Raw genomic sequence first — 25,874 nt, forward strand, 5'->3', positions numbered from 1 at the left:
GGAGGCGCAGTGGCCTCATGGTTAGTGCACTCGGCTCCAAAGCAGGTGTTCCGTGTTCGAGCCCTTGCCAGGTACATTATGTTGTGTTCTTGGGCAAGACACTTTACTTTCACGGTGCCTCTCTCCACCCAGGTGTATAAATGGGTGCTGGCGAATTTAATGCTGGGGGTAACCCTGCGATGGACTAGCATCCCATCCAGGGGGGAGTAGAAAAACTCCTAGGCTCTTCATGCTACAGAAACTGGAATAAGCTCTGGCCTGATGGCCACTTGGCTCGTATACAGACTTTACATTTTACAGTCATTATTTAGGATGTCATAGAAGGCATCTCTCTAAGCATGTTGGTTGCAACCCACATACAGTAATGGCTGCGTAGAAAACTAGTCATGCATAGGATCAGAGTTTTCACCATTTTTTACTTTCATTTATGTACCATTTATTTAACTAATTTAAATGCAGCAAATTCCACTTACAGCTGTACATGTATAATTATTGATGCCTTTGGTCCTAGCTTTGATTTTTTTCATAGCTTTGCCTATAGTCAAGTGTCCACTAACATCCAGCTCCCTATAACAACCACCTGTTCACAATACCAAGGGTTGTTTTTGTTCTTACTGTGTGCCAATCCACTCACTCACTGTCACTGAAACCTTCCTGCAGTATTTGGAGTTACACGTAATTCTGTTCACAGGCTGTCCATACTGCACTTTTAGGTGCAGTGCGAACAACTTGGTAACTGAATTATAGGCATCACAAAGGAAACATCAAGCCCTTATGCCATTATATCCTATCCAAAGGACTCCCTTTCTAGGACCTTTGGTGACTGTATTCTGTCAAACTAGCAGATACTATAACAGCAGCTTGTAGTTGGTTTTGAACTACACCACAGGTGGGATTGTTTTACTGTTGTTTCATTACTCATGTGATGCCTCTCTTGAAAGTCTTTCCCTGACTTGGTCCACACTGGTTTCAGTAGAGTCAATTGTCACCATCTTCTGTCTTGACTTTTTTCCCTTGTCCAGGGAGATGCTTCTTTTCTTTACGTTGAGGATATCTGCTAAGAAACGCACCAGTTCCTCATTGGCCTCACCTTCCCTTGCTGGGGCTGCTATCTGTACTCCAACACCATCAGCAGAAATATCTGTCAAATAACAAAAAATATATATTCTGCACAGGTGAAAATATCACTGGTGCCTTGGTTACATAATAAATCATGCCTTTTGCAGTGAAAGGGAACGATTTGGGTATTTCATTGGTGTTTATGTAATGAATAGAACCTTAAATGGCCGCTTGGAGATAAGAATTTCTTTTCTCACTCGCTTTCAACACTCACTGAGAAATTTTGTATCTCTGCATGGCCATGTAAACAAACAATAGCCTCCATTTGGTGCGAAAATATGCTTAGATATTTGTCTGTGGACATTATCTGTTCCGAGAAGCGAACAGTTTTCAAAGAGTGAAGCTCGAGGAAAACTGTGAGCTTCGAGTAACAGATTATGTCCAAGGACAAATATCTGAGTATATTTTCAAAGTCAAATGGAGGCTGTTGTGTTTATTATCCTTCAAACATTTTTCGCAAAGAGCGCAACCCACAGATATTCCCCAGTTTTTGCTGAGGAATATTTGGTCATGTGACGCGTTTAGTCCAATTGCACGCTAGCGAAAATATTCGATGGATTATAATTACTAATATCCTCTATGTAACTGACCCTCGGTAACAACATTAAATTCTAATCATTTTCTTATTATACAAGTCATTTTTAAGCCATAAATTTAAAGCGTATAGGTACAAGTAATCAGCAATCACGCCCTCCTACTGTATATTGTTGTAACAAGAAACTTCAACAGCCTCATCACTAGCAGGGCCTCAGTAAACAACTGCATCATCTCCGGGTATCTCCCCCCAGACCAGAAAGGGGTCAGCAAAATGTTACACGATCTTGTAAAAGATTAGTTTGGTGGAGATTCCCCCCCCCCCCCCCCCGTCCCCCGTAGTGGATCTTCCACAATATTAAATGAGAAGTGAATTTGCTTACTACCTGCTTTAATTTTGTAGTTCATTGTTTTGGTAACTAACTGGGTTAAGTGGCCCGACATAAAAATAAAAATATTCAAGTGTAAGAACATAAGAAGCAAAAACAAGTCGACTGTACTCAGACGTTGGGAGACGGGGGTCCCTTGTCCGAGCCTTACCTGTGATATTGCTTTGCTTTGCGCCAGGTTTTGCCACAAATTTTACGTAGATTTGGCCGTCTTTGTTCAAGGAAATTGCTGCTTTAGTGCCTTCTTCTCCCCCTTGTTTCAGTGGATCTGGATCGTGAGATTGTTGTGTACCTCGGGTGACTTTTGCTTTCTTTGGCATGTTTCTTGTGCTAGTTCTAAGACTAACAACGTTTAAATTTTGTGCACAACGTAGGCGGTTACATTTAGATCCAGAAATTTCACGTGATTGTCGTAAAAAAATTATTTCCAAAGAAAAACATTTCAGAAGAAGTCCACTGCGAACGAAACCGAACGAAACCTGAAATTTCGTGAAAACATTTGCGCCGAAGTATCTGGTCAGCGGACAGTTTTAGAGCGTCTTTTCAAAATTTTTCATCAGGGTAGGGAGGCTGATCTTGACAATATTTGAACTAAGAGTCGAGGTTGAAAACTTCATCAAAATTAGTGGTTGTAGTAATTTGCTCTCTTTTTATAAATTATCAAAGTAGTATCAAAATGACAGTGTACGCGGATTGAATCCGCTGTTATTGAACCCGGCAAAAATTTGAAATCTCTCCCTCCCCCTAACAATACACATCACTCTATCAGTCTGGGGAAAATTTCAACAACATGGCGGCCGCGACGAACGGTCGTCGCTTCACTCGTTCTCGGAAAACAACTACTCCCGATGACCCTACAGAGAAGCCAGCATACGAACCACCACCTCTTTCCCTTCGTTCGAGTAAGGCTGCTTCTACTGGCGTCGTCCTAAAGGGCAATTGTGCCGTGGTGATTACAAAACTGCAGTTGGAAAACACTAAGAACACTGAAAAAGCTAATAGACAATCACCTGCACGAAAACGAACTAGAGTGGACAATGGAGACGTGAATAGAGTTGAAGACGAAAGTGAAACAAAGGTATTTATTGTTGTCTTTTACTGAGTTCTACCTGTAAAACGCGTTACAACAATTTGTCAGTCAGGTTTTGTCAATTCAGAATTTGCTTATAGTAAGTTTATGTAGTGAACGTGAGGTAAAACTATTGCTATACATTAACTTGACAAGCTGTAATAATCAAAAGAGGAGTCATTGACATAACACAAACTTTGTTATTTAGAGAACAAGAGTTGCACAGAAGGAAAGTGAGACAGGAGAATGGGCATCCAGCAGGAAGGAAAAAGAAGCCCAATCTACTTCAAAACAAAGGTGATAAGCTTTAGGACTTTTTGAAAGTCAAGAGAATTAAGCTTGCTATATTTCATTCGTTCACTCTCTCTGTATAATTTTTAGTTTATGTTGAAAAGTGTTTTCTGAAGTAAGCACTTGTGACTGCTGTTTCTTTTGTTCCTTTCCATAGAACTGCAAAGAAGAGTGTGGTAGTTACTGAAGAATCACATGACTCTTCTACTCTGTCTGAAGTTGAGAGTGAGGATCAGGAGAGCTCATCTGATTCTAAATCAGAATCAGGCATGGCATCTGGGTACACATCATCATCATCATTATCATCGACATCACACAGGGAGAGTGATTCACCAGTACCGACAAGTGAACTGTCGGACAGCTCAGACGGCATTGAAAGCAGTTCAGATGAGTCATCTTCAAGTGGAGATGTTTTAAGATGGTGCACAAGGTAGGTGTACATTCAAGACATAAATTAAAGGACTAGTAAATGTAAGTGTTACATTATACCTGCACTCTGTGCTTTGTCCATGTATGGAGTTTAAGAATGCAATTGAATGTATATGTTGCAGTTAAAAATATTCAGTAGGTAATTTTTTTTTAACTAGGTAAATTTATTATTTAACTAGGTATTTTTTTTTTTTATAACCAGGTAAAAAAGGAGGAGAAAAATCTCATTTCCTACTCTTCTCTTCATCTCTCCCTGCTCCCACCTACTTCTTCTTCTCTTTCACTATCTCCCTATTCTACGCCTACCTCTTCTTATTTTCCTATCTAATTATTAATTTCAAAGGAAGAAGGAAATTACAAGTACCTACCGTGTGTTGAACCCAAGACCTTCAGATTACATGTCCATCTCGATCTCCACTAGACTACACAGCTCAAGTTGAAAAAATTTCTTTTTTTTCTCCTAATTATTGCTTTTTTGGGTCCCAGACTCACCTCGGTCCAAACTTAATTTATGCAAAACGTGCACATGCGCACTTGGATGAAAACGGGACTTCATTCGTGAAAGCAATGGAAACTGCCACGTTTTGTGTCAGCAAAGACACGTTTTATGAGAAGTTAGATGCGCAAAAAAGCTCTAAAAAGAAGGAAAGCAAATTAACTGTGTTTATCGAAGATCAATTTTACGACAAGGCAAAAAACTGGCTAAAGAATGACAGCAAAAATGAAGCAGAATTTGGACTAACCAAGACCGATGCAGCGGCCATTAAATGAAAGCAGTGGACGATTCAAGGTGGAATGACGGAACAACAATAATATTAAATATTGCCTAAACTACCTAAAAAAAGCTAACCGCAAGCAAACTGAAGTGAAAGCAAACCGCAAGCAAACTAGTGGTATTCTGTCTTTGCGCCAAATAGTGTCACCCCTAACCGACACGGGCTAACGGGTAAAATCTGGCTAACTGGCACTCCAGCTTTGTCAATATCCGTTGATCTACTATGTGAAAATGAAGAACATCATAACAGATTAAAAATATCCAGGTAAAAAAATTTGTTTTAAAATTACCTAGTTAAAAAAATATTACCTAGGTAAAAATCAAATTTACCTGAAGAAAAAAATTACCTACAACATATACTTGTAACTTGTATTTTGTAAAGTTCCATATTTATTAAGTAACTAGCCTGCGTAACGGTCATTTCCTTCTCAAGTGCACAAGAGATGAACAAAAATCTTGGGAGGTACGCCAAGTTGTAGGGTGCAAACTTGACAACTTTTATTTCCAAGGTTTTGTGTACCTCTGGTTTATTTCTCATGCTCTTGGGAAGAAAACGACTGCTGCACACCGACAGGCTAAAAAGAATATTTCAACCTTCATAACTTTTGGATTAAGCAGTCATTTTTTGGACATTGCCTACTTTCAAGGATTTAAATGTGCCAAGTGGGCTGATCTGTCTGAAAAAATGTAGATGTTTTGATACATAGGGAGATAAAAATGGGGATCTTATTGAATCCATTTAATAAGATTTGCAAAGCATATTTAATTAAGCCATTGGTTTTGCTTTTTACTTTAACACTCAAAAGAGCATCTTTTCAGTGCAAATGATACTGATTTTTTTTTCTCCATTATCAGGAAAAGTCCTAGAAAACTAGCTCAAGCTAAGTCAAGAGAAAAGATTGCAGAACTTTGTAAACCTGAGTCAGATGATACATTATCACCATCATCTAGTGACTCATCATATTCAGAGTAAAAAAAAATAACTTATTTTAAATTCATACATTAGATTAGCAATTATTAATTTATTGTTGATTTGTAAGTATGATTAGTTTATTGCTTGTCATTTATTATTTGCATACAAAACAGTGCTTTTATGTCATATTATAGATACTTTTTACTCTGGATGAAGATACATGTATGGTGACATGATAGGTGTCTGTTAGACTGTAGATTCAAAATCAGTGGAAAAGTCAAATCTGCAAGCTGTTCACATGGGTCAGGTTTCAGCAAGAGGCCACTTGGAACTACTTAATGACTAAATACAAACAGCTTGGTCAAGGTGGTTCTTTTCAGGGTTTACAGCATGTTACATTTCTGCTTTAAATGAAAACTTTTCTGTTGGTACATTAACTGCATTGATTTATCCATTTAATATTCACCATACTTTGCAAAGATCAATCAGAAATATGTACTGTATCTGTTTGGGCTTATTTTAAGTTGACTTATTTTAAGTCAATTTATGTAATCTATATTTTAAAGAGAATTTATTTAAAAACAAGGGTTACTTCTGGTGTAATGTAATGTATACCCTGCTAGCAGAGATTTCTTTCTGGCAAGTCTTTAAGCATGTATGAAGTCATTCACTTCTTTTGTATTTTGCATAGTCAGGTTGTTTACTTCCCCGAGAGGAAGTAATCAACCCGACTACGCAAAATACAAGAGATGTGAACAACTTCGTAACATACTAAAAGACTTGCCAGAAAGAAACCTCTGCTAGCAGGGTAGGTAATGTATGCGTATATGCATGTACAGTGTGCTCGAGGCTAAAGTTAGTGAACTAGCCAAAAGCTAGGAAAGAAAACAGAGTTCTGGGTATATGTTGTTCTTCTGAAGACTACCTAAGTGAAGTATTTTTTTAATATAATATGTACAGTTAGTTTTAAGGAGCATACTTGTTTGTTTCCATCCGGGTTGTACATATCAGCCTTGTTAGCAATATTAGCACACTTGATGCTATAGCAAATTTTGAGTTCAAATGTGTACAAAAACAGCTGGTGCTGGGGTTTACAGTCATCTTTTTTTTTAATCTTTATTAACAATAACTTACATTAAATAGCAACAGATACATGTGGGCCACTTTTAATGTTTTAACATTGTGCTCTTGACTGGGAGCTTGCAGGAAAACAAAAGATACCACATTGAGCAAGGAAGATAAATTGTTTGGTAATTTCTTAAAGTGTACTTTAAACCTCAATGTTACAATACTGAAGGTAGTCAATAACAAAATAACCGGTAATATGATTTTACGCATCCATACATGTGTAATATTTCTATCATTTTCCAAAAAGGTGGAGTTTGGCAGTATCAAAATAGCTTCAAAAACAGTGATTACTTGAATGCCCCAGTTACATAACTATATAGAAGTAACCGAGCAAAATAAAGAAAGAGTTTGATGTCACTACAGCTGTATGAGCTTGTTTTATGTTGTGGTACCTTTTTAGTAGAACAATTCTTCCACTGTAGAATGTAGATATAATAATTTAGCACTTAATGACTGGTCCAGAATGATGTCATGTAATTATGTAGATTTTACAATGTTGGCTGCTCAGAGACTTGAGTTTTATGGAAGTCTTGCTCTTTTTCTTGGTGTTGCATAAACACAACCTTTAAACTGCAATAACTATTTGATGGATAATTTCAAATCCTTTAACCAGCCACACACAGAACATTGCTGCAGGTTACGGAAGTCAAGTGAGTCACTGGCATGCCATTGTCTGCCTTTTTGCCTTCAATTTGAAGTCAACATGTTCTCTTGTGTAGTAATCTTTCATACCAGGCTCATATTATTTCCATAATTCCACGGTGGTGAAAGCTGCTTGAGAAACAGCAAAATAAATTCTTCTGATCAAACATACACAGATCTTGAGGTGTTATCTTGGTGCTGATCGACCAGCCTGCCCAGGTCGACCTTGGCTTGGGTTTTGAGTTTTTCCTACTGGCGGTTTCTTTACTTGTGATTGCTTACTCTTTCCTTTGTCAGATTTACCCTTGAAGAGTCTATTTACATCTAACGCATTAAAAGGAATGTTTGTGGTAGACTGGTTTCCTTCTGTTGCACTTGGTTTTTGCTTGGGTTGTTGATCCATGTTGGCCATATCAATTGCTAATCTTGTTGGTGCATAAAGATTGAACCATTGCTGGTGAGAAAATCAAATCTTTTTTTTTTCTAATTTACTTGCTGATATCTTTATACAGTAATGATCTCATTTCCTTTGAATTGAAAGATGGTCTACAATACTGCTATCATTCTAAGGCCAGGGTTCCAAAATGAGAGGTGTAGAGTGTAAAATGTCCTCATGATGGGAAAGAGTTTTTTCAGGATCAAATACTGGTCTATTTGATTTTTTGACAGCATTTTAACTAACAGGAGAAACAGCCATTCAAATAATTATTTTGAATTGTTCAGTTACATTCATGAAAATACTCTTAATAAAAGCTCTTACTAGCTGCTGTTGGGAAAGGAGCTCACGTTCCTCCCCCAAAGGTTCTCTTCTCTGAGAGAAATGTAGTCCACACTTGAGAGAAGAGCAGATGTTGAGCCTATTACTGTAGTTGCCTAGGTCCAACTTTGATGCCTTCATTTTGATGACCTTTGACATAGTCAATCCAAAATAAAAACAAGATCAAGGCCTGAAAAAAGGCATTCACTGCAGGAACTAGGCCAACACAAAAGCTTATTGAGTCAATGAATTTGAAAGAGCAGTTTTGGTGCAATCCAAACTACAATATTACAAAATTAAACTAAACTTAACTGACCTTTGTTTCTGGACTGAGACCTGTTGCAGTAAAAAGGTATTGCCAGAGAGGAAGACCAAGGTGAACTATCATCATTCTAAAGTATTCCGTGAAACACGAGGCAAGATACCACCATTCCAGTGAACGATCAAGAAACCATATCTCTGGTTGGCTTGTTGTTACCCCTAAAAAATAAAAAGTAAGACTGTTGGTATTAACTTTGAAGGTAAGGTAGGTTAAGTCAGCATACAGGCCAAGTGGCCCATCAGGCTTATCTCCGGTTTCAGTAGCATGATGCGACTAGGAGTATGTCTACTCCCCCCCCCCCCCTCCTGGATGGGATGCTAATCCATCACAGGGCTACCCCCCAGCATTAAATTTGTCAGTACCCATTTATACACCTGGGTGGAGAGAGGCACACGACATAATGCCCCCGGCCAGGGCTTGAACCGGACCGTTCGATCTGGAGGTAGACGCACTAACCATGAGGCCACCCCTCCTCCACTAGCTTTCAAATCTACACCTGACTTTGACATACCAGCTTTTATGTCTTTGTAAACCAGGCAGACTTTACCATATCCATCACAAGGATCAAGTTCAAAAAGCTTGCAGCGATTATCAAAGTGTGGCTTGATATGACCTGGGGAAAGAGATTAAACAAAGTCAAGAGGCACATTTAGAATTGGATACTCAGAAACTTTGTCAGATCTATTCAATCCTTTCAATCTTGAGCTCAAAGACTTGAATAACAAATTTTAAATTTCCCAGACAAAAGGTAGAGAGGAGCAATCCTTCAGCCTTCCCTCACAATTCTTCTGTGATTTGATTACCTATAGATCTGTAGTGCTGGGTTAAGTTAGTATTGAATCTTTCCACTTGAATCTCAGTTGTCTCCATCACAACAAATGAAACAATTTCTTTTTTATAATTCTGACTTGCTTGGGTGGTTGTGTTTGTCAAATACAATTTTGATGTGGTCTACCACAACCGTACCTTGGTCATCCTCTTTGTCTGAATCTGAATCTAAGTCAGCTAATGAAGGCTTGTCGTCACTAATGGAAGTTGCTTTAGAAAGCAACACCAGCCCTGCCACTGGATTAAGTTCCATCTTTCCCAGTGGTAAAACACTTCCTAAAAAAGTTAATCAAGACTTATGTTTCATGTAAATATCACAACTTCAAAGGTTTGTTGGGATTTGGTTAAAGTAAATAAGAACAATGAATAAAATATTCTAGCACCTTACTCACTATTCAAACCTGGCCCCAGTTGTTCAAAGGCTGAAAAACAGTACCCACTGGATGAATCACTATCCAGGGGACAAAGGTTGACAAAACAAACTGTGCCATCCACTGGATAGTGATTTATCCAGTGGATAGCGGTATCCACCTTTCAAACAACCCAGGCCTGGCCAATAAGCAAAATGGACTTCTTTTTAAGGATCAGCACTGGTTGTGGCAGTAGCTTGGACTGACTTTCTACATGTACAGTATCAATGTTGCTGATATTTTAGTATTTCTGACAATGATTTGTTTATTTCATTTCTTTAAATCCATGACCTTAAAATTACCATCAAACTTAATGCTCCACTGAATCAACAGTCCATTTGTTGTGAGGAAAAAGTTCTTCAAGTCATCCGGCAGGATACACATGTTTTTCTGTCAAATAGTGAGGATATATGTATAATTTAGACTCATGCATTATTGATGCTCTTCCACGTATAAAATGGTGACTTACAATTGATTGAATGATGTTTTGTTTGATTGATCGATTGATTGATTGATTGATCTATTGATTGATTGATCTATTGATTGATTGATTGATTGATTGATTGATTGATTGATTGATTGACAGACTGGTTGACTTAAATTGATTAATTAGTTGGGCTGATGAACCTACCTGCTCCCAAGTAAATATAATATGTTTTTCTGCTGGTTGCCTATCCAGTAGACGCACATCTGTTACACCAGGCTTCTTCTCTAAGAAAATGATTATTACCACAGTGATCAGTACTGGAAATATTTCACTTGTGATGTGAGATTTTTGGAGGTTCGGTTCGGATTTTCTGCAATTGAACGCTCATTTGTCCTCCTTTTGCGTTTACTTCTTGAATAGCTAAGGAAATCTAAAGATGGCAAACTTACCTAGCGATCGAACTACTCCCAAGGTCATAGAATCAAACAATTCCCTCACTCGACTGTGTTCATTCAAGGACGCCATCTTGAATCCAAGGCAACAATAGTGTTCTTTATCCCTAATGTAGGGGTGGGGTAGGAAAGTATTTATCACTGACCGACTCTTTGACCACTTATGTGACAATTTAATTTCAAACTTCCGTTTATAGAATTTTCTTCCAATTTAAAAACAATGAAGCACTTTTTATTTTAAAAAAATGAGTAGAAGTATAAAACAATTAGCTTCTTTCTCGACAACCACTGCTAGAAGCCCCTCCCCACCCTAGACTGAGAAATAAGCCTGGGTTCAATCTTGCGGGAATCTGGGTACGAGAAAAGCGTATTTGGGACAAGATGGCGGCAAATTCGGAGGAGTCGCTTGAAGAAAGGACGATGGGTGAAGAATTGCTAGAAACCAAGGGTCCTGTAGCACCCAGAGGTTTAACTGTGGAAGACGGCAGTGAAGACGAAAATGAAAACTCAGGTGATATTCTTGATGAACAGGACGACGAGGAAAGAAACCCTCTTTTGGAACTGAAAAAGTGCAAAGACTGGCTTCAACAGCAGAAGATAAACCACGAGGCAGAATTACTCGTTCGTAAGTTGCTAACTCTAACACTTGAATGAATAGTTATGAACAAGGAGTCTTGCAACTCAGAAAAGCCTGTCAAAATAGTACAACTGGTCTTTTTGACGAGACGCTTCCTCTGGTGGGTGATCAACTGTTTTTGTCCTCCGATTTGTTGTCTGTTTGTTATTCAGGACGCCTTCAGCAACGTGAGGACCTACAGCCCTCATCTAGTGAATCATCACAATCAGACCTTTATGAGAGGTATGTGTACAGTTATTATGTACGTTTATAAAGTATAGAAGTTTGTCTAGGGCGGGAAAAAAAATTGAAATCCGGTTGCCCAGTAAGGCCAGTACATTTCAGTTTTCATTTCCCCCCACTAAGTATTACTTGCCCAATAGGTGTGCAATGTTCATTCCTTATCAACTAACAAGACTGCTGAGGCTAATTTCACCTGCCCACCGGACCACTAACCTTCCATTTTCACTTTCGCTAAACAGAGAAAAAAAAGGGGATGGCCCTACTTTTCTGGGATTACTGCAGCCTGTTAGGGTCATACATGTACACTGTATTTGTCATGTTTGTAATCTGAAGATTTTTTCCAGGTCTGTTTGGTCTTTTAACACCCATTCTGATTTTCTTGTGTTAAGTCATGTCATGCATCAAAAAAATAATATATTTCTTTCAAAGAAAGCATTAATGATTCAGTGATGTGAAAATTGTTTAGCAGCAGAAAGTTGTAGATGTGAGGCATTATATGAATTCAAAATTTGCAAACACTTCATTGTAGTATTTCTAGATAATAATAATAATAATAATAATAATAATAATAATAATAATAATAATAATAATGGCATTTCGGGCAGTATATCCACAGGGTGGCCCTTCGCCTGCCCGATGCTAACTAAATTTACAATTGTAAAAAGATTAAAAGATATCTAAGAATTTATATCTATATGTAAACGAGATAAAATTGTGTTTTAAGATATGCTAAAATAAATAAATGAATAAATAAATAATTAAAATTATGCCAGGTGTTCTAAAGCTCTCTTAAAAATAATGTTTTTGGTGTCTTTACAAAATTTAATATAGTCTTGGCAGCACCTCACGTTGCTGGGCAACGTGTTAAATAAACTTGCAGTCTGGTCCTGTAGAGTATTATTAATTAAAGATCTCTCTAACTGAATGCTGTTACTAGATCTTAAGCATCTTTCGTGTTGAAATACATTAAGTTTCAGATAACTTGGCCAATATGGGTTGTGAAGGGCTTTGTGAGTTGCCTTAAGTAGGTTCCATTCGCGTTGTTCCTTTACGGGAAGCCATTTGAGTTTCGTAAGGATGTCTTCGGATGACACAAATCTACCAAGCACAGAACCAGCTGTAGCCTTTTGTACTCTCTGGAGACGTTTCATTAAATAATCTGGGAGTGAGTGGTATACTATGTCATTATAATATAGCTTGCTTAGAACCAGTGCCTGTGCCAAATTCTTTTTGATATGGAAAGGCAGGATGTTCTTTAACTTCCTTAGGGTTGTTAGAGTAGCATAGCAGGACGCTGCTACTTGTCTGACATTTCCTTCCCAGTTCAGATGCTCATGGATGTGAGACCCCAATAATTTAGTGGTGGTCACTCGTTCCAAGGGGATGCTGTTGATCGTGATGTCGAACTTTTCAGTGTTTAAATGATGGACCTTTGATAACTGCGGAGTAGATAATAACATCAGCTTAGTCTTGGAAGGATTAATGACTAAGTTTGCTTCACGTGACCACGCTTCCAATTTGCCTATACTTGCAGAAAGTTCAGTTAGAGTTGATTGAAGATCTGCTGGTTTGCACTGTGTGTACAATGTGGTATCATCAGCATATTGATGACATTTAACTCCACGTACATATGACTGAAGGTCAGCCACGTAGAGATTGAAAATGAGTGGCCCCATGATAGAACCTTGAGGTACGCCGAAACTCACCCTACAAAGCTCTGACGTTTTGTCGTCGACTTGCACAAAGTGTTTCCTTCCTGTAAGATATTGGATCGTCCATTTAAGATATTCCTTGGAAAAGCCCAACAGGCTGAGCTTTTCAAGAACAGTCTTGTACTTGATGGTATCAAACGCCTTAGAGAAATCGGCTAGTACCATGAGGTAACTTCTCCTCACTTCATGGCGCGAATAATGTCATCTCTGATCCCTAATAGAACTGTAGTCGTTGAGTGTCCTTTCCTGAAGCCTGAGATATTCTCTTTTAACAGGCAGTGAGAATCAATGTAATCGATGACTTGGTGGTGTACGAGTCTTTCAAAAACTTTTGAAAGGACCGGAAGTATTGATATCGGTCTCATGTCTGATACACTGAAGGTAGAGCCACTGGTCTTAGGGATTGGGGTTATCCTCGCAACTTTCCAAGCGTCGGGAAATGTTGATGTGGCAATACAGGAATTTATCACGTCTGTCAAAGGTCCTGCAATCAGGTCGGCTACAGGCTTTAGGAACTTAGCTGGTATTTGGTCAGGTCCTGTCGATGTATCGGAACGAATTAATTTGATTTCCTTGAGGACCTCTTCATATTTAACGTGGCGCAAAGTGAATGATCTTTCCCCCATCAGGCATGGCTGCAAGCTATCAACAAAGTTCAGTAGGTCTTCTTTTGCGTCAACACCTGCATTTCCGGTGGTGCGTTGGGCAACTTCTGCAAAATGCTTGTTAAGCTCATTGACATCCAGACGTAAAGGCTGTGGACATGGGTTCAAAATATGGTGTATAATACGCCAGACCTCTTTCAGTTTCGTTGATGATAATGCCGTATTGATGAACGATCGTTTCGCCTCTTTGATCGTTGTTTTCAGACGATTACGGATGTCGCGAAAACCTTGCCAGGCATCGGGTGTTTTTAACGAGTGTGCCTTGTGTCTTAGTACATTTCTCTGATTTTGAAGACCTACAATTTCCTCATCATGTAACCAGGGAGCTGGTGGCCGTGTGACCTTTGTGCGTGTCAGTGGAGCGTGTCGCTCAATACAGTCAGAGATGAGTGTAGTAAACATCTCTAGCTTTTCTTCAGGATCATCTGTTGCCTGAATGACACTAAATGGAAGGGATGTAAAGTCGCGAATGAACTCTTCTTCCTTGAACCCACGCTCTTTTCGAATCATTTTAAACCTTGGAACAAAGCGCTCAGCACGAATGTTGAGGCACGCGTAAGGTGCATCATGGTCGCTCACATTTGAGCATGGAAGAACATCAACATGTGTAACACGCTTAGGATCATTTGAGATTATGTGATCAATCAAGGTCTCACTGTGAGGTGTAACTCTTGTTGGCTTTTGCACGTGCTGTGTTAGGTTAAACGTGTTCAATAAATCTGTATACTGTTTTGTCAACAGCGCATTTGGCTTCAGCATGTCGATATTTAAATCCCCAGTAACAAGCAATAAACCGTCCCACGAAGTTGACAGATCCGCCAACATGCTCTCCATTTGGAACATCCACTGTTGGGTATCTAGTATTCTTGTGGATCTGTATATGGTTCCCATTAATAAGTGACTATGTTTATTACGTCCTTGAATTTCAAGCCACAAGTGTTCTAATTCAGGGTATCTTAATTCAATATCCTTACGCCTTTTGTACCTTACACTTTCTTTAATGTATGCACCAACGCCTCCACCTTTGATTTTATCTCTGTTCCTAAACTCATTAGCATAGCCAGGAATAGTTACATGGCTAAGTAGTTGTGGGTTGTCTTTGAGCCATGTTTCGCTAAGCATGACCACGTCAAAACCATATCTTTGAATGACGAGGAGTAGCTCGTCGAATGTTGATGTCATACACTGCGTGTTGATGTGCATAAAAGAAAGTTGTTTTTGTCTCACAATGAGAGCATCGAAGTGGCGGTCGGAATTCCAATGCAAATCACTCGCAGCATCATCTGTCGTGTCCAGAGCGACTAGATCTTTTACTTTAAAGAAGGGAAGCTCAGATAATGTACAAGTACTACATGTCCAAATGCCAGGCTGGTTAACTTTGATGATTTTATGGAAACTGGCGTTGCTGTTTACACAGCGAACATGAATTAAATCATAACACTTATCGCACTGAAGATGTTTATGGTTTCGCTGAACTGGCTTTGAGCACTTTGGGCATTTGGCAGTAAATCCGCTTTTTGGTTTTATGTTGCTCGAAGACATATCCAACGCGGGTCCAGGATGCGGATGAACGTCCCCACAAATTAGTATCGCTGAGGCAGTAACATTGAATGATGCGGTAGAGTTGTGATAGTAGAGTGGGCGACTCTTAAGCCATTTGCATTTCCTCGTGGTTGATGTTGGCGAATTTCGACTCCATTTGATAGGAGTCGAAACACCGATTATTTTCGATTGAATTCACCTTTAGGTCCGACTTGTAGGTAGAAATTTCAATATTCAGAGCCAAAAGAAGCAATAAAACGAAATTAACTTCGGAGACTAGGAAGACGCGTCTTTCCATGACCACACCTTCACACCTTCAATGTTTATAAAATGTTTATGATGTTTATAAAATTATTTAAAGAGCTGAATAAAGAATTACTAACAGGCAACTCTCTTAATAAATTATGGTCTCTATTGTTTCACAGTTATTTGCCAATTCATCATGTTGTGTTTTAACATTGATTTATGGTAGGATATCCAAGTTGCAAGATCAGCTCTATTCCCTCTCAACAGCCCGATCATATAAGAAGCTAGTACTAGACAGGTTAGTTGCATCACATTGTCCTGTTTAAGAAAGCTATGGTTATGACTAGTGGATGGTGAGTTACAGCTACAAGCATGCTAGTCCTATGTGCATTACCTTCAAAGGAGTGCTTAGATCCACACAAACCAAACAGCTGTAAGAAAGTTAATTTTGCAAGTTACCTTATTACACCTTATTCCAAAATGGCAGATGTTTATTATTCTTTTGTTTACATGGTAATTAGCCCTCTTTGCCTTGTCAACATGTACAAAATACAAAAGAATTTTGAAGTGAAAATGAGGCAAAGAGGGCTAATTAACATGCAGACAAAAGAATAATAAATTGGCCGCCATTTTGGATTAAGGTGTATACGATTCTCATAGTAAGTATCTCTTACTCCCCCTCCACGGCCCCCTCCCACAGAAAACACTTTGGCCCTCCTGAAAATGAGTTCTCACAAACTCAGATGTAAATATATTTCTCCTACGATAAGTCACGATAAGTCACCATAAGTCCCCCTCCCCCTCCCCCTACTGCTCTATCCTTGCTATAAGCCTTAAGTTTGATGAAGTATCCTTCTTTTCAAGTAGTCTCTTATTAGTTTTTAGTATTTGTTTCAGTTGTTTGCTCGGCCCCACTAGCACTTGTGCTATAAACATTGCCGAGGGTAAATAAAGGTTAATTAATTAATTAATTTATTTATTTATTAGAAATAATTCATTAACAAAGAAGGCTTCTTCTATTTGTCTAATAGGCTTTTGTGTGGTGACCAATTGATTAAAAAATTGTTCCCAGATGTTGTGACAGATTCACCAACAGAAGAACAAACTGAAGAAATGAAGTAAGTCAAGCATGATGCTTATAATGTACATGTTTGTAGGAGTGGAGGGTACGTATTTGAATACACCCCATGGAACATACTACCCGTGGTGTCTATAAGTATGGTAAACACATACCAGAGGGAAATTATTGTAGAATCTGCTTGTGCTTTTTATTTCAATTTTGGAGTTTTACCAAATTTATAAAATCAGTTCCCACTCAACACCTCTACTACCACAGTAAAAATCCCAGTTAAATATGTAAATATCTACAAAATGTTGATGTCTTCATTACATCAACATTTTGTTCGAGACAGCAGCCTAAAGAAGTTGACATCTTTCAAAGACGTTGGAAGTCGATCGGCCACACCCTTCGGAAGTCCTCATCTAACATCACAAGGCAAGCCCTCACCTGGAACCCTCAGGGGAAAAGGAAGAGGGGCCGACCAAGAAACCCGTGACGCCGTGACCTAGAGGCAGACATGAGGAGAAATGGCTACACATGGGGAGAGTTGCAATGACTGGCCCAGGACCATGATGACTGGAGGGTGCCTACTGGTGGCCTTTGCCCCAGACGGAGCTACAGGCAATGATGATGATGACAAAGTGTTGAGCAATAATTCTATGCATAGAAGCTAACATATTTTTTTAAATTGATTTAGTAACTTTGCTTTTTGTAAATTGATGGCCCTTATTGTAGGCACACAATGCATGCGGACAGATTTGTAGCATAGCCTATTAGCATGCTTTCCAGGTTCATGGTACTGTTAACGCTTTACTTTTAGCCAGTTTTGTCTTTTTTTGTGTTAACTTGTCCTTTTTTAAGAGTTAATATTATTGGTGTTAGCAATGAACCTTATGACTGCCTCTCGCTAACTTTTCTTCTTTTTTTAGTGCTTTTGCCAAATTGTGTGAAAAACAAAACAAGCTTAGCAGTGAGATTCTTGTGGAACATGAGGTTAGAATCACTTTTTCACTTTTTTCCCTCTTGATTTGCACCTTTCATATGATATATGTATGTAAAAGATTGCAAACAAAAATTAATGCCTGTTGGGGGGAAGAAGGTTATTTAGATTTTTTTTTAAAAAAAAAAAAGAAAAAAAGGAGAGGGACTTAGGACAGCTGTTGTGTGGTTTTTGAAACATTTGCCAACAACAACAAATTATTTGTATCTCCAATACCATGATGAAATGATTTTTCAATATTTTTAATGGAAAATTGGGAGCAAGGCACTCAAAATAATTATAAAAAGCTAAATTGATTAGTTGAGTACCCATTAAAGATGATTTCCAGTTTACTGTGCAGTCGCAGCATCCTAATGTTTATAAACAAAATAAATCTCGCTTGATGGAATGCAAATCAATGTTATTTGTTACAGACCACATACCTTATCTTTGAGGCCTTTCAAATTCTTTTTCGAACACCTTCATTGATTTTTACAGCTGCAAAGTTGTTTAATCAAGTGATGTGAGAAAGAACGAAGCATGAAGCTTCGACCATTTCGCATCCATAATAGCGGTTGTTTCGAAACTTTGAATTTACCTCATGTAAGTAGTTGCAAAATGTTTACGTTTTGTGATGTCTTGCATGAAACAAAACAAAAAACACAAACTCTCAAGAGTGCGCAGTACGGACTGGAAATAATCTTCAAATAAAATAATATTTAAAAATTTTGTAGGTCAGATTATACATAAGTACAGTTAATACACTATCAAGAAATAAATAAGGAAATAAAGAAACAAATTAGTGATGTGTATATTGATTGATTAATAGAGATTATGAACTACAAATAAATTATTACACATGGTCACCATTAAGCATACATCAATAGACAGACTGTTTCAGACCATCACAGAAGTCAAAACAATTCTTGTCTGATCAACCAAGAGGAAAACTGTTCATCTTGGATCAGAATCCAGTCACTGGAAATGACTTCTTTTTCTCCCTAAGATATTTTACCTGTTTCCATTTATTGATATCACTAAGAATATAATTATTTTTATTTTTCTTAGGTCTTATCAGAAACCCAAACTACTTTAGACAGACTGAAGCAACAAAGTTATGGTCAGTCAAAGTGTTTTTGTTTCAGCCAGTGATCATTTTTTGACCCTGTTTATTATATTCTACTATAACAAGGAAGTCTAACCACATACAAACCATCTGTTTCTCTGTAAGGGTCCTTGCCTCGATTACCATCGTAAAGTGCTGACCAAACAAACTTGCAAGTAGCCATAAGTTGAGCTTGCGTAGAGTCTTGAATTGAGTGGCCTAATGGACTCGCAAGTAGCTGTAAGTTGAGCTTGCGTAGAATCTTGAGTTGAGTGGCCAAAAGGAATTGCAAGTAGCTGCAAGTTGAGCTTGCGTAGAGACTTGAATTGAGTGGCCAAGTGGACTCGCAAGATTCCTTGCCAAAACACGCCAGTTACAAAACAAACCATTTCAAGGCTACCAGCTTTAGTCCCATGTGACCAAAATGTAACCATCGCTCTCTCAACTTGGATGTGGCTCAACTTGTGTTGACTTGGATTGGTTGGCCAAATGGTGGAAAACTTGTGTCTACTTGTGCGCGAATTTGATATCGGCCAAAGTGGGTGCAAGTCAATGCAAGTGCCTGTTTGGCCAGGGCTTAAGCCTTGTAATATGTTATTGGCTCCTCAAGTTGCATTTCTTGTTTTTGTTCACCTACTGGACTTAATTCCTTTTCTCCTCTGGTAGAGTAGGGCAGGCTTGTTTTTCAGTAGTAAGTAAAACTGAACTTGAATAATGTACTTTCAACAGAGATAAAAAAGGAAAACCGAGGACTTATGAAACAGATTCAGGTGAGGATGTTTTTACATAAAATCAATAGTACAGAAACAGAAAAATTTAATATCACTTTTCCAATTAATCCTAAAGACCTAAAATCGTTGTTTAAAGGGGCAACCCTGAAAAGGTTTAAAGAAGGCTTTTAAAGTAGAGGCAGAGGGGAGACAGGGAGAGAACAAATTTAACAATGTTTACATGCCGGATTGAGTTGCAAAGTTATGCTCAGTCAAAATTCTTTTACTTCAGCCAGTGGATTTATGATTCCATGACAAATTGTTTAAAAAGTTGTGCCTCTTTTGCTGGCCTTTTTGTTTAGTACATCGTCTTTTTTAGCACCCTTGTTGCACCCCTGCTTGTAGCGTTTGTAGTCGACAAGAACATCTGATGTAGTTTTCCTATTTTGTTCCCTTAATGCAGCGACTAAAGATATATGCTGCTCTTGCTAGTTATGGGGTCTGTAGAAAGTTGTTGTTCGCAAACATTGTTGTCGTACTATTATGACGCAACTTACAGATCTACTAGTTTTACATTGCCAATCGGTGTTACTAAATCCTGAATTTGATATGTAGCCTGACTCTTATAACCTTATTTTTGCCCAAATTCGCTAGAAATTGAGGGATGAAAAGGAAAATGTTGCATCCTCAAGCACAGACAATGCTACAATGCAAAAGTAAGTATCAATGTGAACCAGGAAGATCATTGGGAAATGAAGGTCAGGGGTTCAAGGTCAGGGACATGTTGGATTTCTCCACTAACGGCCACCTTTATACAACTGCCACTTTTCTCTGTCCCCAAGGTAACCGTTGTGGAGAGGTTCGACTGTAATTGCAAAACCCGTCATTTATTATATTCATACATCCCAGTATTTTTCCTATTTATTTTATAGAATTCTATGAAACTCCTATAATAGGCTAAAAACTCCTATATTTCCTATAAATACAGTTCAAGAAAAATGAAATAAAATGGTGAAAAACAAAAAAGGCAGCTCACAGTTCACACGAGGTTTGTATTGAGTGTACAAGCTTTCTCTCTTGTCACCTGTGGTTCAATTATGTTATTTCTGGACAGTTGAATGATACTGAGCACATTGTAAACTAGTGTCTTAGTTTCAAATACATGTAAATACAGTCTCAGAAATGATGCAAGACTCATTAAATTTTGTTTGAACCTAAGAATTTCATTTGTGAGTGCCTGAAAATCCTCCTATAAATCTCCTATATTCTTGCTAATTTCCTCTTATTTTTCTTATGTTTTTTTTTGGGAAAATGACTAGGATGTATGTATATTCCAAGTCTTTTTTTCACGCTGTATGGTTTTTCAAGCAAACTTACAATCTGTCGGACTGTTCACAAATCCATCAGTTTGGAGCAGCATTCAAACAGAATTCCATTGTGCGAGTGCTGCAAACAACAAGCGTGTGTAGAGTACTGACTCCTGATTGTCTTTCGTGTGGTATTGCAGTGTTTCTCGAACGAAATATTTTTCCAGCCTCGCAGCGCACAAGTTGTGATTCCAAACGTACACGGCGCGGATTGGAGCCAGAACGAGTGCATCGCTCAAATTGATCGTTTTTTTCTTTTCATTCCTCATTCATGTTTTCTCCACAAATAAACGGCAAGTTGAAGTAACGCGTCCGTATTCTTTTTCAGATTGAAACAACAGATAGCACTGAAAGTAGAAAAGATTGACATCGTCAGAAATGTTTTTCAGGTAGGTCACATGGCGCTTGCTATTTCCAAGGAGTAAAACAGTCCTGCCTTTCGGTAAAAATCAAAATGACTGGTTCTTACTGCATGAACGAGTTTTTTAAGCCGGAAACTGTTGGGCTGCGTCGGTGAGCAAGTGAAATACTGCTTAGCAATTTGTCAACTTGAAGTTGATAAAGGTAAATTAACTGCCGAAGCGCGTTAGTGAAGCTGATGTTTTGAGTGTTAGCCCTGCGTCAACGCAAAGTGCTTGTTGTTTGCTGCAACAAAGGGTTAACCGTTATTATCCTGAAATATGAGACATGTGTCCTGTGAGTAAGGAAGGGAAAACACCCATTAGACTACAATCTTGGTCAATATAAATCAGTGAAAAATTAAGACCACCCTTCCCACCAGTTTAACGATGGAAAAAGTGGGACTTTTGGTTTTAGCGCCAATTGCAGTTTATCGTCGATTCGGGGGAGGAGTTTTGTTTCTCGTTATATTACATAACTGAGAAAATTACTTCATTGTGATTGGCTAAGAGCAGGCCAATTTATCGTTAATTCTTAATTTGCTCTGCAATGCAAGTTACCGCGTGCGCTTTCGTGATTTCCTCAGTCATATAATGAATGAGTAATGAGTAATTACATTTACGAGTGATATTTGAGAGTGCAAGTGGAGAGAATTTTCAAATATAACTCGTAGTCTGTTGGCCTGTTTACAAGGAAAAAGAGTTACCCTAGCAAACGGGTTGCCCTAGCACTCGCACATTTCCTTTTTTTCCTTCATCATGTTTACAAGGCAGCCAGGGTTACCTGGGTAGTCGGGTTACCCTATCTATGTGCTAGGGTTACCCTGGCAGGCGGGTTACCTTTTTCCTTTGTAAACCCTCCAGGTAGGGTTAACCCGCCCAGCCGGGTTAACTTTCTAATTGTTTCCGGACACTTTGAGTATAACCGCGCATTAAGTTGTCCCGGGTTGTAGGGTTACCCTACCCGCGAAATTTGCTTGTAAACCCGGGCTATCTTTTCCCGTCCAGCTAGGGTTAACCCGCTTGCCAGGGTAACCATCCCTCCTTGTAAACAGGCCCTAAATCCTTAATTGCACTCGCATTCATTCGATCACCTAAACTTATTCCGACCAAGATTCCAGTTACTGAACCAGCAGCAAACGACAGTGGAATCCCGATTTCTCGAACCTCTAACGGAGGGAAACGAAAATTTCGTTTGAAAAATCGGATAGTTCGAGAATTCGGGGGTAAAATTACAGTGATCGACTGAGGTGGTGAGGGGAAAGAAGTCTTTTGGTTCGAGTTATCGGGAAGTTCGAAAAATCGATTGTTTCTTGAATTTGGGATTTCACAGTAGCCTAAATCAGTTCTCAGTAAGCACCACATGTGTACGTACGGACATTCTTATAACGGTCTTGCACGAGGATTTTTACTGTATGTAACTCCTGTCCTGTTTCAGGGCCTCATCGTAGGAAGTGGTATTGACTGGGCGTCTGATGACGAGATGAGGCGTCTTGTTCTCAGCCTTGGAGAGACACTGGAGTTTGCCGCGACGTGACGGTTCGGCACTCGAGCAGCCAACGTTGAGCATCAGCGAGTCAAGTAGGAATCCTATGACTAACCTGACGGGGGACAAGTAGGAATCCATTTATTGAAGTAATCGAATGATCTGATGTTATCAGAAAACACTTGAACAATTGCTTGATATGGACATGTTTTCAAGACTCTTCATTTAGGCATACATAAAGTTAAACTTGGAGAACCTTATATCGTTTCTAACAACGACAAACAGGAGAATCCTAACCCGGACCATAGATACTTTTCTTCTCAATGGTTTTTCGTGTGTTTCTATAAATGTGGACTTGGGCATAGTGCATGATGTTACCAAGATCATGCTGATCTGATACAGGCTTATACGCAGAATACGTATAACTGAATGATGACTTCCGCCATGACTAATTCTTTTAGCAATGACCAGTTCGCAGTTTCACCTTTTTAAAATTGGTGCGAATCTAACCAGTCGTAGAATACAATGTTTTGTGTGAGAATCTGGTGTCAAATAATTCCTGTCATAATACAATTTTTGTAATAATCGTTCTGTGAACTTTCATGAATGAACCTGGAAATCGCCGATTTGAATTTGTTTCTTCACCTTTCTTGTGTTTATGTTAATCTTTCCGGCAAGGCTTGAGCACGCACTGGCTTCTAAACTTTTTGCATGTTGGCAAAGAAGTCTGTCCCAATCCAGTGGATTGGAGGAGCCCAGTGGCTCATCAGTGTGGACGTTTAACCCTGCAGCATGAAGTGTCTAGCAGTATGGCTACCCTCCCAAGGAGTGGAATGTCAGTCCATCATAAGGCTACCTTCTCCCCCAGCATTTTGTCAGGTTGATCTAAGTGTGCCGCTAAAAATTCTCCCTACCCCCCACTACGCAGCATTTTGTCAGGTTGGTCTAAGTGTGCACCGGTACCCAGTCGGTGTAAGCTGCGAGCAGTTGGTCTTTATTCCTCAAATCTCTGCGTGAGTGGAAAAGTTACACTAAGCAGTCTTAATTATGATTTAGTCGTACTCCTGGGTGGAGAGAGGTGAAAAGTGTCTTGCCCAAGAACACAACACCATGACCCCGGGCAGGGCTCGAAAGCGGTCCAATCAACAGTGAGTCCAGCGCGCTAACTATTAGGCCACCGTGCTCCAAAATATCTATGTAAGATATCGTAAGTGTCTGCGGCCATGCAGTAAACAAATAAGCGTTCTTCCTGATGTTCGTGGCGTAAAAGGCAGGAAGTATTGGAGGAAGATTTATCTCCTTATAGTGAGATGCAACACTCGGAGTGTGATACCACACCAACCTCGTTCTGGTGTGTTTGTTCTTGCCGACACTTCCAGATGTTTTTGGTCTTCTATTGATTTTCAAGCACATTTTTTTCGATCCGGCAACAGTTTTAAAAGTTGCCCGACAGTTTTGCTTGCCTGTGTGCAACGCTCTGTGGCAGAGAAGGGCTATATCGTCAGCGTAAGCCACATCACCAAGAGTGGAAACTGAACAGCGTCCAACCTAAGTGTATCTGCTATGGTGTAGCTGAGGATCCTATCAGTGGTCAACAAAATATGAACGTCAACATAACGTAACTATTAGGACTTTGTGTGACCGCATCTGTGTTCCTAACTGCGACTGACGTTGAAGTGTGCGTAAAGAGCTTGATGATTCTAAGAGATAACATAAGCACTCCGGCAAAACAACGAAGTTGATACTTGTGCAGTCGTCTTTTCTACTCTACATGTTCTTCTACTGTACTCCTCAACTGCAGGGAAATCTTACGAAATCAGAGAACCCATACAGATGGCTCATCGGAACTGGCACTTACATGGAGCATAGAGCGAAAAGGATTATTAGTATTCTCCTTGGAACCCGAGCGGAAGTAGCCTACGTGTAGCCGTACCCACCCCCCCGAGGAAAAACGGGAGGGAGGGAACGTCTACGAAGAGCTGACACGAATCGTGTTATGTGACGTCACAGTAATTTATGTAAGTTATGCAAACAAATTATATTTCCTGTCTGTACTCGTGTCCTCGCGCAGACAAAGGCCTCGTAAATATTTATTCTTTGGAGTTTATTTGCAAGTCAATGTCCCTTTTCAGTCCCCTTTTCAAGTGTATATTGTGTTTTAAAGAGATTGAAAAGGATTACGGGCGATGTTTGGTCCAAAGCAAGAAGAAGACAATCTTTGATGTAAACGTCGCGCTCGCAAATTTGGAGTTCCATGTGTACGCTACATCAGAGGACATTTGTAGGCAGTGTCATGTTCTCCTCAAGAAGAGAAATAATTTGCAGGAGAACCTGGAAGAATTACAAAAATCTATGAGAATCAACTACGCCACAAGTTTGAAGAAAGTTGGCCTTGTTTTCCAGCCGAAAAATTCGCTAGAATGCGCGAATTTAAGTTCGAAGAGGTTGACTAGCCTAAGCGACCTCTGCGGTTCATGACATTTGTACATTTGCCGTTCTCTGTTCGGTCACTTGACCTTTTTTGTCGCTTCACTCGTGTTTATGAAGGGCACTTCATGTTGTCTAATAAGAAGGAATTTTGAGTAAAGTTGAGCCGTTAGATCGTGCTATGGCAAATTTTTAAAGGTCATAGGTCTGCATAGTTTCCGCTGTTATCTGCATGTCGCTTCGTAGAGTTTGACACCTCTGTAATTTTCCATGTGTTTATGCATTGTTTAGGCTCATTTCTATTGCAAGATATGCTCTCAAGTCTCCACGAATTTGCTTTTGGGGGACAAAATATGAAATTTACCGTGAACATGTTGCTTTATACTTGCATTCTATATCGTGACGCCGGGCCCGGCTGTGATTAGAGCTGTTTTTACAAGTACAGTAGGAAGATCCTTATCACGCATATCATATTTGTAGTTGGTCATTCTGGCACCACATGATTCAAATGTAGCTGTTTACGCGCAAGTCTGTTGACTGTTTTGCGTGTTGTATATGCCATTGTTCGGCTTAGTTCAGGCAAGACCATGGTTTCGATCCTCCATGCGGATCTCATCAGTTGCCGGTATTTCTAAAATGCTCAGAACGTCTGTAGTTGCCACTTACTAGCGCAACTCTAAACTCGTACAGATGTGAGAATGTGAGACATTTTGCGGCTTGGCACAAATCTATTTTAGCCAATCAGTATTCTCGAAAGTATTGCTCGCGGTCTTTATCCAATAAGGAACCATTATATATTTCCATGCAAAAGCGTGACGTCACATAACACGATT

General features: G+C 39.2%; 4 protein-coding genes across 8 annotated transcripts; 2 read left to right on the forward strand and 2 right to left on the reverse strand.

Moving 5' to 3' along the window:
• Positions 1–411: 411 nt before the first annotated feature.
• On the reverse strand, positions 412–2,498 carry LOC110066014 (UPF0235 protein C15orf40 homolog). The gene is made up of 2 exons (XM_020773210.2): positions 2,194–2,498; positions 412–1,141 (listed from the first exon to the last, which is right to left on the reverse strand). Exons 1-2 carry the CDS (start codon positions 2,360–2,362, stop codon positions 915–917), a joined length of 396 nt encoding a protein of 131 aa, XP_020628869.2. The 5' UTR covers positions 2,363–2,498; the 3' UTR covers positions 412–914.
• A 95-nt stretch (positions 2,499–2,593) lies between these two features.
• On the forward strand, positions 2,594–7,007 carry LOC110066013 (uncharacterized). 3 transcript variants are annotated; one of them, XM_020773208.2, is made up of 4 exons: positions 2,594–3,120; positions 3,320–3,408; positions 3,560–3,832; positions 5,714–7,007. In XM_020773208.2, the coding sequence occupies exons 1-4, from the start codon at positions 2,833–2,835 to the stop codon at positions 5,748–5,750; spliced, it is 687 nt and encodes a 228-aa protein (XP_020628867.2). In that variant the 5' UTR covers positions 2,594–2,832; the 3' UTR covers positions 5,751–7,007. The 3 variants fall into 3 exon arrangements, with proteins under 3 accessions (XP_020628867.2, XP_020628868.2, XP_020628866.2); XM_020773209.2 differs by having other exon boundaries at positions 2,595–3,120; positions 5,770–7,007; XM_020773207.2 differs by having other exon boundaries at positions 2,596–3,120; positions 5,462–7,007.
• On the reverse strand, positions 6,670–10,595 carry LOC110066011 (tubulin polyglutamylase complex subunit 2-like). Of its 3 annotated transcripts, XM_020773203.2 has the most exons (8): positions 10,483–10,595; positions 10,238–10,317; positions 9,909–9,996; positions 9,335–9,472; positions 8,880–8,981; positions 8,363–8,526; positions 8,050–8,196; positions 6,670–7,743 (listed from the first exon to the last, which is right to left on the reverse strand). In XM_020773203.2, exons 1-8 carry the CDS (start codon positions 10,556–10,558, stop codon positions 7,477–7,479), a joined length of 1,062 nt encoding a protein of 353 aa, XP_020628862.2. In that variant the 5' UTR covers positions 10,559–10,595; the 3' UTR covers positions 6,670–7,476. The 3 variants fall into 3 exon arrangements, with proteins under 3 accessions (XP_020628862.2, XP_020628863.2, XP_089152491.1); XM_020773204.2 differs by lacking the exon at positions 8,050–8,196; XM_089296365.1 differs by lacking the exons at positions 9,909–9,996; positions 10,483–10,595 and having other exon boundaries at positions 10,238–10,303.
• A 220-nt stretch (positions 10,596–10,815) lies between these two features.
• Positions 10,816–23,238, forward strand: LOC110066012 (centromere protein H-like). The gene is made up of 10 exons (XM_020773205.2): positions 10,816–11,110; positions 11,275–11,344; positions 15,736–15,807; positions 16,541–16,627; positions 17,499–17,562; positions 18,617–18,668; positions 19,383–19,423; positions 20,018–20,079; positions 21,059–21,119; positions 22,567–23,238. Exons 1-10 carry the CDS (start codon positions 10,867–10,869, stop codon positions 22,663–22,665), a joined length of 852 nt encoding a protein of 283 aa, XP_020628864.2. The 5' UTR covers positions 10,816–10,866; the 3' UTR covers positions 22,666–23,238.
• The last annotated feature ends 2,636 nt before the right edge of the window (positions 23,239–25,874 follow it).

Source organism: Orbicella faveolata, unplaced genomic scaffold, assembly GCF_042242905.1.
Source record: "Orbicella faveolata isolate gen_17 unplaced genomic scaffold, um_ofav_v1 contig_26, whole genome shotgun sequence".
Classification (NCBI taxonomy): Eukaryota; Metazoa; Cnidaria; class Anthozoa; order Scleractinia; family Merulinidae; genus Orbicella; species Orbicella faveolata.

Coding starts and splice junctions, on each gene's coding strand:
- LOC110066014 (XM_020773210.2), bottom strand. CDS start 2,362: ATGCCAAAGAAAGCAAAAGTCACCCGAGGTACACAACAATCTCACGAT. Junction 1,142..2,193: donor AAAGCAAAGCAATATCACAG/GTAAGGCTCGGA, acceptor GTTATTTGACAG/ATATTTCTGCTGATGGTGTT.
- LOC110066013 (XM_020773207.2), top strand. CDS start 2,833: ATGGCGGCCGCGACGAACGGTCGTCGCTTCACTCGTTCTCGGAAAACA. Junction 3,409..3,559: donor CAATCTACTTCAAAACAAAG/GTGATAAGCTTT, acceptor TCCTTTCCATAG/AACTGCAAAGAAGAGTGTGG. Junction 3,833..5,461: donor GTTTTAAGATGGTGCACAAG/GTAGGTGTACAT, acceptor CTCCATTATCAG/GAAAAGTCCTAGAAAACTAG.
- LOC110066011 (XM_020773203.2), bottom strand. CDS start 10,558: ATGGCGTCCTTGAATGAACACAGTCGAGTGAGGGAATTGTTTGATTCT. Junction 10,318..10,482: donor GGGAGTAGTTCGATCGCTAG/GTAAGTTTGCCA, acceptor TCATTTTCTTAG/AGAAGAAGCCTGGTGTAACA. Junction 7,744..8,049: donor TCCTTTCCCAACAGCAGCTA/GTAAGAGCTTTT, acceptor TTTTCTCACCAG/CAATGGTTCAATCTTTATGC.
- LOC110066012 (XM_020773205.2), top strand. CDS start 10,867: ATGGCGGCAAATTCGGAGGAGTCGCTTGAAGAAAGGACGATGGGTGAA. Junction 11,111..11,274: donor CGAGGCAGAATTACTCGTTC/GTAAGTTGCTAA, acceptor TTTGTTATTCAG/GACGCCTTCAGCAACGTGAG. Junction 21,120..22,566: donor TCGTCAGAAATGTTTTTCAG/GTAGGTCACATG, acceptor GTCCTGTTTCAG/GGCCTCATCGTAGGAAGTGG.